The sequence below is a fragment of the Bombus vosnesenskii genome, unplaced genomic scaffold, assembly GCF_011952255.1.
Source record: "Bombus vosnesenskii isolate JDL3184/JDL3185 unplaced genomic scaffold, Bvos_JDL3184-5_v1.1 scf7180000015025, whole genome shotgun sequence".
Classification (NCBI taxonomy): domain Eukaryota; kingdom Metazoa; phylum Arthropoda; class Insecta; order Hymenoptera; family Apidae; genus Bombus; species Bombus vosnesenskii.
This window is the reverse complement of record NW_022883782.1, coordinates 7746-18300: the sequence shown is the minus strand read 5'-3', so window position 1 is coordinate 18300 and position 10555 is coordinate 7746. Positions and strand designations below refer to the sequence as shown.

General features: G+C 43.4%; 1 protein-coding gene across 1 annotated transcript; it reads right to left on the bottom strand.

Annotated features, from left to right (window-relative positions):
* Positions 1–3835: 3835 nt before the first annotated feature.
* On the bottom strand, positions 3836–9832 carry LOC117240866. Its single transcript, XM_033506882.1, has 3 exons — positions 9565–9832; positions 6503–8595; positions 3836–3922 (listed from the first exon to the last, which is right to left on the bottom strand). Exons 1-3 carry the CDS (start codon positions 9830–9832, stop codon positions 3836–3838), a joined length of 2448 nt encoding a protein of 815 aa, XP_033362773.1.
* Positions 9833–10555: the final 723 nt, after the last annotated feature.

The following is a 10555-nucleotide window of genomic DNA, read 5'->3' as shown; positions in this document are numbered from 1 at the left end:
GTTGGGAAAAATCTACCGACGCGTTAGCCAAAATTCTCAAAATGACTCCGAACCGTAGATCTTTCTATCAATTATCTAAAACAGAGCTAGGAAATTACGACAGAATCGAATGGTTAACTAAATTAAACGAAATTATTCATACAAACGAGGAGATAGGTATAGGCGACAACAGTTTCACAGAGACCGAGAAGAACGCGATCAAACGAATTTTATTATTCCCGAACGACACCGTAAAAGAATTAAATTTTGCATGGGAACCAATCCAAACATATAGTGACGAAGAAATAGACGAACTATTAAAAGAAAATCACGATTTAGTAGGACATCCCGGTATACAAAAGAATCATGCGACACCTGCCAAACATCTAAAACCACACGTATCAGACCGCGCGAAGAACCTTGTATCACCGACACACCCCTCGAACCAAACGATAAAATTGCTATGGACTTATTAGGCCCACTGAAAAAGACGAAAAAAAGGCAATCAGTACATTCTATCCATACATGACGAATTGACAAAATACTTAATACTCGTACCACTAAAAACTCAGCAAACGGAAACAATTTGGAACGCACTCTTGAATCATTACATTTACATCTTTCCGCTCCAAAAAAGATATTAACTGACCGCGGACAGAATTTTATATCTAGTTTAATGCAACAGTACGAAGACGCGTTCAAAATCAAACATATCAAAACGACATCCTTCCACCCACAAAGTAACGGATCGTTAGAACGGACACACGCAGTAATAACGGACATGTTAAAATCGATACAGCGAAATTCGGATGAAGAATGGGACGATCAACTTAACTATGTATGCCTTGCATATAACACAATGATATACGACTCCACTGGTTACACGCCATTCGAACTCACACTCGGACACCAAGCCAGTCTTCCCTCCACAATATCTAAGAATCCCCAACGCACATACGTAGGACGAAGTCACGTTCCGCAAAAAGGAATGGGAGTCTAGACTCCGACACGCTCGCGAAACGTTGATCAAAAGTAAACAGCGATATCAGCGCGATCAAAGTCGTAAAATTATAAAACCTCAATCAGTTTTCAAAGAAGGAGACTCCGTTTTAATACATAACGATCATAAAAGGCATAAACTTGATGTGGAATGGTTAGGACCATACACGATTAATAAAGTATGTACTCCTTACTATCTGATTCAAGACAAAAAGATACACGGTAATCGTTTAAAACCTTACTTTCCAGGTCGACACTCCTCTTTGCCGGAATAGTATCCGCGCAAATAAATATTACGCCATTAGAAGGAAACTCTGTATTCGTAGAAAACATAGGAAAAGGATATTTGTACAGCGATACTGCCAATGTAATAGTAGGATTAGACACTAGCGATATATACGAGCAGATAAGCGCAATAGAATCATATAAATTAACAATAGACTCACGTGCAATCAGCAAACAATACGTCGAAGAGTTAGGCGGATTACAAAATCGCATCAATAACCTAAAACAACTCGCAAAACACTTGAAAGCGTTAACACATACCCGGAGCACACGAGGTTTGCTTAACATCATAGGTTCCGTATCGAAAAGTCTGTTCGGAACTCTCGACGATGATGATCTTACGCTCATAAACAAAAATATGGACAAACTATTCGATGATAATAATAAAATCAAGACCATAATAGCTAATCAAACAGCACTTATTAGAAAAATTGTAAACTCAGAAAACCAAAACCACTTAGAGAGATCATATAGTGATATATTAAAATTACAACAGCAGGCAAATATCGATAGATCTATGCTTAAGATGATCATGAAAGTCGACACCGCGATGCAAACTTTACACTTCCAATTAGATGAAATACTTAACGTCATGATATTAGGCAAACAAGGAATAATTAACCCACAAATACTCGACCCCGATAAATTCATAGAAAATTACGCCAAGGCAATAGGTAGCCAGATGTACAACACCGCGATTTCTGCCAAAACCGAACATTTTCAATTCATACACGACATCAGTGATCTTAAAATCTTCACAATAGATGACAAAATATTTTTCAAAATCATAGTACCTTTAGTCTCTAACACAGAATGGAACATATTACAGGTATATCCTATCCCGATTAAAAGAAATGGAGTATTTTTGGCTCCAGTAGGCGAATATCAGATATATTTATCCTCAGGTCTTTCATTTATAAACGCTGATATCGAGTACTTCAACAAACTTTGTAAGAATCGAGACGGAACCACAATATGCAAACAAACACTACCAATCCATGACAGAAACTCGAGAACCGATTGTCGCAGCGAAATAATAAATTTCAAACCACACATTGAACATTGTCAAATAACTGTACTTAAGATTGAAGACATTAGCTTTATACCGCTCAAAGTTAGCAACTGCTACATTGCGATACCAGCAAATCCGATAGAAATAGACACAATTTGCCAAACGAAGCATACCTTACAAAAACTTGACAAGCCTTCCATCATAAGAGCTAACACTTCCTGCGATATATTGTACAAAGACGAACACATGCGTATAGGCGAAACAAAAAACGAAGTCATATACGAAATCAAAACAAAAACCCTAGCGCTCAAAACAAACGATAGTTTCACTCATCTATTAGATAAACTCGAGCGATCACCGAAAATAATAGATAATTTACAAGCCTATAAAACAACGATCGATAAAATAGGCGACGAGATAGAAGCTCTTCATTTCGAACATAGAATCAAAAATATACAATATTGGGGACTAACCATGCTCCAAATATTAGGGTACATAGCATTAGGCATACTAGGTATATATGGATTAAACAAAATAGGGCTATTCAAATGCATCAGGAAATGTATACAGAACAAATTATGTATCAATCTATTTTGCTGCCGAAATGAAACCGTAATCAACAGCCACAATGTGACAGCCCCACCAGTACCACTCACCCTGGCCGCATCATCCAACATCTATATTCCAACCAACACATACCACTTAGATGAAGAGGAGGAATCAGGTGTAATTTTCAAACTACGTCGAGTCCGATTCCACAAAAGTTTTCTGAAGAAAACTTGAGGGACCAAGTTCAATCGAAGAAGGGGGGAATGTCACAGGTGAAATTCGAGCAGCCATATGATGAACCAAAATTCCGAGCGCCTTATCACGTGTGACCGTCCGGTCAGCACCCGTTCTCAGCCTCCTGCGTGGTATTCGGTCACTCCAGCCGTTCTCCGAAATATATGATAAGTACAAGCAAAGCCTTCTCCCACTCCAACGAATAAAAGAATATAAATGCTCCCTTCAAAATCATCCAGTCAGTCTAAAAAATTCTTAACTAACCCAAGTATCGAAAGTGTATCATCGCGAACCGAAAATAATATTGTACAAATTGAGAAAAGATAAAAAGAACTCGATCTCCTGTTCGGAAATTGACAAGTTTCTTATTTTTATCTTAATTTTACGCGACACCCTCCTGGATTTTGACATAAGTGTGTTCAGGATCGGAAGTAAAATGTGATGTGTGTGAGAATCCGTACTTGGGCGACGCAGCTTCTACGTCTTAGGTCTCTCCCGAGATGTGAATAATAAAAATAAAAATAAAATAAAGAAAAAGTAAAAAAAGTAAAAAAAGAAAAAAAGCCTACCTATGAAAACAAGATACAAAAAATGTGAACAATAAAACAAAGCCTACCTATGAAAACAACATAGAAAAAACAAAAAAAAAAAAGAAAAAAGAGAAAGGAACTCTTCCTCCTCATATTCGTAATACATTGATACTAACCCCGAACAACGAAACGAAGGTCACCTGTCATCGAAATGGTTGTGATGAAGAATAAGCTGTGAATATCCGTACTACCGTTGCCTTAGTGTAGTAGTCCAGTTACAGATTCCAGGTTTACATCCCCCTGGGACCCCGTAGTCCACATTTTTTGATAATTCCTACAATAATATTTTATAATTAGACTTACAGATTTTTATGCAAATTTATCTGCGAGAATATATTTAAAAACGTAAAATCCCGGTAAAAGACAAAAGGGTAGACATTTGCATTACCTATTAAGTATTATAGAAAAATATTAGAGGAAACATGTATATTTTATCGTCCTCTCCAAGGTCTGTGCTGCTGATATTTAAAGGGGTCCTCTCCAAGGTCGGTGCAGCTGATATATAAAGCGAGACCTCTCCAAGGTCGGTGCTGCTGACATATAAAGGGGGTTCTCTCCAAGGTCGGTGCTGCTAGTATATAAAGGTGTGTTCGATTCCCGGCGGAGCCAGCATCATCCGACCTAGACACGTAAACTAGACAGATCAGTATAGTCCAACATTTAACATTCGAAATTTTTTCGAAAACTTGTAAACCATGGAGATTTGACAAAAGACAAACGATCGGTTCCGAGAAGGAGTTCCCGTCCGGGTGGTTCGAGTCGAATCACTTACCACCATGTGGGTTCGTTTGGCTGGATGGCCGAAGATAACCCAAACACTCAATTTGAAGATGATGGAACATCCCGTGGAGTACTTGCCGAAAGCGAAAAGTTTAAGAACAGGCATGCTAGTCGCCGTGCTAGTAGATTTTAAGGAATCTAGCGCTTGGGAAAGAGCCATCCTTTTACAAAGGACCATGACTGGCTACATCGTCTTTCTAATCGATTGGGGTTTAGAAAGCGAGCAATGTCTCGATTCAATACGGCTGCTGCCCCGTAAATTGGCAAAAATGGCACCATGGGCTAGAAAAATCGTCCTGCCAGGTGTACGAGAACAACCGATCCAAGGGAAGAGACATCGAGTGGCCCAATTCACCATGTTGAGACGGACAGGGAGCCTAGTCAACATCGATCCTTCTCCAGGAGAATCAATAACTGCAAGGTTGCTGCTGGACCGAGAGCCGGGAGAATCCGCAAGAGATATGGCAGCATACTGGCTGGAGGTGGGATACCTCGATCCCGAATAATCGCTACTATTGCCAGACTCTTTTTTTCTAAGTATAATAATTCTTGTATGTATGGTTGTATGTACGGTTTTATGTGAATATTTGTATTTTTTTATACATATTACTACTGAATTGTATATTCTTAGTCAAGTATGGTTTTGTATGTCTGGTTTTTGTATGTATGGTTTCGTATGTATGAATGCATGTACAGTTTTATGTGGATATTTGTATTTTTCTATATATATTAGTACTGAATTGTATATTCTTAGTCAAGACTGTAGGTGAATAAAAACTAATGAAAGCTTAAAAACTTGTCAACGCTCTCTTATCGCTCCTTCCCATTCACACAAGTCCTACAATACTAAATTTAATGCTCAACTGTACGAATTGCAAGGTACATAATAAAAAAAGAATAAAAAAGTAAAATAAAATAAAAAAAAGAATGTTTCGATCATTCGCGGAGAGACGCGATCGCGAGATATCACGTCAACGAGAGTTGTAAGTTCTCGTTACGATTGAACTATCGACGCCACGAACTGATCGATTCCCTTATTTCGATTATGATAATAAGGGTAGTTCAATGAAATCTCACAGAATCAACACAACTAAATTAATGTTTATTGCACAACTTATTAACTATAAAATATAAATGGAATAACAAAAGAAATGTGACTATGGAATGCGCGATACAAAAGATGTGTAGACTGTTTGGCTTCTCGAAACGTTCTGATTCTTTCTGGAAGGCGACCCCCACTACCTTCGGATCACGCCACCTTCTTTTACGCCAGATCAAATAACGGCCACGAATCGACGTTTCTGGAGGTCGCCCTGCTTAATGAACCATGCGCTTGCCACTACAATGTTTATTTTGCCGGGCAGCCGCGACGATCCGTCTGCGACATTATAGTGCCGTGACCGACAGTGAAGAATATGATCTATGGCAAGCCGCATGGCGTAACATCCTCCCCCCGTTGAGAGGGTACCGATCAAATTAGCGAGATGTGGTTGAAGTTCCCATCTTAGTTCGTCTCGGTGGCTAGTTGTTCGGGTTTCTCGAGATCGGGTTGAATTGGCAGTGGGACAAGGCTTTTGACGGCCCGATCCAAAACGCTCTTTGCCGTCTGAACTGTAGCTGTCCGGATGACACCATCGGCGCCTGGATGAACCTTGATAACTCGGCCCAGAGGCCAATGCATGGAGGGAACGTTGTCCTCTCTGAGGATGACGATTGTGCCCTTTTGGATGCCGTGTCCACCCTTGCTCCACTTATTGCGGTTGGTTAACTCGTTCAAATACTCCTTATGCCAGCGGTTCCAAAAATGCTGTTTAAGCTGTTGGACATGCTGCCATCTGGAGAGTCGGTTCGATGGAATGTCTCTGAAATCTCGATCACGTAAGCACATTAGTGAATCGCCAATGAGAAAATGTCCGGGAGTGAGGACTAGGAGATCATTTGGATCGGTGGAGATAGGAGTTAGCGGGCGGGAATTGAGGACTGCTTCTATTTCTATGATAAGAGTATTCAATTGTTCAGAGGTGAGTAACTCGTTGCCGGCTACACGCCTGGGGTGGCGTTTAAATGACTTCACCGCTGCTTCCCATAGCCCACCGAAATGCGGCGAATGAGGGGGAATGAAGCGCCATTCGATTTGTTTGTCGGCTAAAAATGCGGTTACTTTTTCCTTGTGATCGTCCGATTGTAATAAATCGTGAAGCTCTCGTAATTCGTTGCTTGCTCCTCTGAAGTTGGTGCCGTTATCAGAATGGATGGTGGAGCAATAGCCTCGTCGAGCGATAAATCTGCGAAGAGCGGCGATGAAGGCTTCGCTAGTGAGATCGTCAACGAGCTCGATGTGTACCGCTTTAATTGCTAGGCATACGAAAATGGCTACGTATACTTTTATCTGACGACGGTTACGATCTCGTTTTTCCTTGATGTGGAACGGCCCGCAGTAATCGACGCCGACGTTTGTAAATGGGCGAGATTCCGTTACTCGCGCCTCCGGCAGATTACCCATCACGTATTCTACCGGCGGTGGTTGAGCGCGGCAGCAGCGGACGCAGCCTTTGATCGCCCGCCATACTTGACTTCGACCGTCAACGGGCCAGTATCTTTGTCTTACTGCGTATAACGTAGCCTGCGTTCCGGAATGCATGTGGATCTTGTGCTCGTGGTCTATGATGCGTGTTGTAACGGATGACTTAGGTAATACTATGGGATGTTTCTGGGCGAAGGTCATCGACGAATGACTGAGTCGACCCCCGACTCGCAATATTCCTTCCTTGTCTATGAACGGATTGAGTCGCGTGAGCTTACCCTTTATCGCCGCGTTCCGATCTTTTTGGAGTGTGCGAATTTCCTCGGAGAAATGGATGTTTTGCAACAATTTTATCAGTTTATTGTGCGTTATGCGTAATTCAGTAACGGTTAGGGGTGCCGCTCGGTTCCTTTTCTGTTTCCAACGGAGGCAACGAGCTATGATTCGTATCAACTTGGGCCAGGATGAATACCTTTGCAACAAACAGTAATCGGGGGGGTTTGTGGACAGACAAATCGCCCCCTTCTGCTCCGGTACTTCAATTTGCGGTGTTAGCGCCCATGTCGGCCAATAGCCTTCCGACTGGTAGAGCCATGCAGGACCGTGCTGCCAGATGGTTGGGCGCAGAAACTCTTCGGGTGTTTGGCCGCGTGATATTAAGTCCGCGGGATTGTCGTCGGTAGGAACGTGGCGCCAATCACGGATGCTGGTTTTTGTTTGAATTTCGGAGACTCTGTTAGCGACGAATGTTTTAAGGGTGTGAGGTGATGTATTGAGCCAATGGAGGACGATAGTGGAATCGGTCCAATAGATAGTTCGAGTAATTTTGTGTGATAGGGCTTGTTGTATTGTCGACATCAGGGACGTAAGAAGGAGTGCTCCGCTCAGCTCGAGCCGAGGAATGGTCTGGCACTTGAGTGGGGCGACTTTCGATTTTGCGGTTAAAAGTTGGGTCGAAACACGGCCGTTGGTGTTAAGGGTTCGAAGATAAATACAGGCTCCGTAAGCCTTTTCGCTGGCATCGCAGAAACCATGCAGTTCAATTTCCATTGCGGACTCGATTATTGCCTTGCGTGGGAACCTGACGTTGTTTAATAAGGGTAATTGGGCATAGTACCTTTCCCACTCTGTATGTAACTCGATCGGAAGTGATTCATCCCAATCGATTTTCGACGACCATATTCGTTGAAGTAGCATCTTGGCCCGAACAATCACCGGTGCGAGCAGACCGAGCGGATCGTAAATTTTTGCAATCTCCGAGCTGATGATTCGTTTCGTGACTCGAGACGGCGTGGGTTTGACTTCGACCGAGGAAAGAATAGAGTCGTCGGATGAATTCCATAACACTCCCAGCGTCTTCAAGGTTTGCGAGTCGCCCAAAAAATGTTGGTGATTTGTTTCTTCTAAGGAGAGTCCGTGTAATAAGTCATTATCGTTTGACGCCCATTTTCGTATGTTTAAGCCGGCCAGTTGAAGTAAATTGGTGAGTTCTGTTCTGAGCGTGAGGGCTTCGTCCTTCGTTTCAGCTCCGGTGAGAGCGTCGTCGACGTAGAAATCCCGCTGCAGTACCTGTGCTGCACGTGGAAATCGATGTCCTTCGTCCTCTGCCAGTTGCTTGAGGCACCGAATAGCTAGATACGGGGCTGCGGATAAACCGAACGTTACAGTGTTAAGCTCATATGTTTCTGTTTCTCCACTCGCGCTGCGCCATAATATCCTTTGATATTTCCGATCCTCTGGTCGTACGAGGAATTGCCGATACATTTCCTCGATGTCGCCGGTGAGTGCGTATTGATGAGCGCGGAATCTAATTAATATATAAAATAAATCTTCCTGTAACTTGGGTCCTGTGTGAAGTGTATCGTTTAAGGAGGTTCCGGTAGTGCTTGGTGCCGATCCGTCGAAAACTACACGGAGTTTGGTGGTTTGACTCGATGCTTTGGTCACGCCATGATGGGGTAAATAGTATCCGTTGTCGTCGGAGTGGTTGTCATTGACCTTCGTCATGTGTCCCAACGCCAGGTATTCCTATATTACCGTTCGATATTCTGATTCGAAGCGTTTGTCGCGCTGGAATCGGCGATTGAGTGAGGCGAGTCGTTTACTCGCCAGCGTTTTAGAGGATCCGAGTGACTGAAGCTGATCGTTGAAAGGTAGAGCGACGATGTATCGTCCTTCGCTGGTGCGTCGGGTGTGGGCTTGGAAGTGTTCTTCGCATCGTCGATCTGCCTCTGAGATATGTTTAATTGAGGGTCCTTCATCGAGTTCCCAAAACCGCGCGAGGTCTGCTTGTAAAGTCGTCGTGGATGTGTGAAATATGTTTGTAGCGGTTTGGGAAGTTGGACTCCCCCCGATTACCCATCCGAATCGCGTCTTTTGCAGACGCAGTCCAGGCTCGTCTGGCTGCGTGAGGTTGATTTGTCCCACACACATCGACGCGAGTGTTGAACCTGAGCTTAATAGTACATCTATCGGAGCTGGTAAATGAAATCGTGGATCGGCCAATTTGAGATTTTTTGGTATCTCACGTGTCGAACGATCGATGGGTTCGCTGGGAATTAAGGTTGATATGATTGGAATGATAAGGAACGTTAATGTCCGCGTGTATGTACCGTCAGTGGAAGTGATCGTGGCCGTGATGTGTCGCTTAGAGGTCGTTGTCAAGGTATCTAGAGCTCTGATCGGGACCGAACATTTGTTTTGCCTTATCTTTAACGATTTTGCTAATTCCTCGGTAATGAAGTTCATACTGGATCCGGTGTCGAGCAACGCTCGACAACGGATTGGTTGCTGTTTATCATTCAAAATATTAATTTGCGCTGTGATGACTAGATGATTGGACAGTAATTCGGATGCTATTGGTTTGACATGTTCGGTCATGAACGGAGTCGTCGATCGTCGGCGTCATTGGTTGTGTGTTCGTTTGTCACTGGGCGGTGGACTTGCAGACGCGGCTGTTCGTGGTGTTTCCGATCTGTGGTCTGCTGTGTGCCTTTTGCGACGAGTGGGTGATACGTAGGGTGGCGAAGAAGGTGTTGTGGATCGGCTATTTGATGGGGAAGATTTCGGGCTGGACGTGCTGGAACGAGACCCTGAATGGCGTTTTGTCCTATGCAGCATTGTATGATGTCGTTCTCCGCATACGCGACATGATCTTGCGAAACAATGCTTCGTTGTGTGTCCTTTCCCGAGGCAGTTGAGGCATAGTGATGCCCTTTTGACCTCCCGAATGCGTTCGCGAAGGGATTTGGTTTTGAGGGTGTCACATCTCCAAATGGGGTGCGGTCCTTGACAGGTGGGGCATGCTGGAGTAACCTGTGTCGCCGTAAGTGCATGCCCTCGTGATGCGCGTTGACGGACAGGAGTAGTTTGTTCCGGTGATTCTCTTGTTTGTCTGACGGTGGTGATCGGTTTGGAGCTTCGTGCTAATCTCTCTAGGAAGTTTAGTAAATGAATGTACGGAGGCACCTCGTTATTGGGCAGCGTCATTTCCCATTGCTTTTGGATACTTAGTGGATGAGAGGATGATACTTATTTTCGAGAGGATGAGGCTGTTGAGCATAGCACTGGAATCGGGGTAGGATTCTCCTAATTTGTTCAATG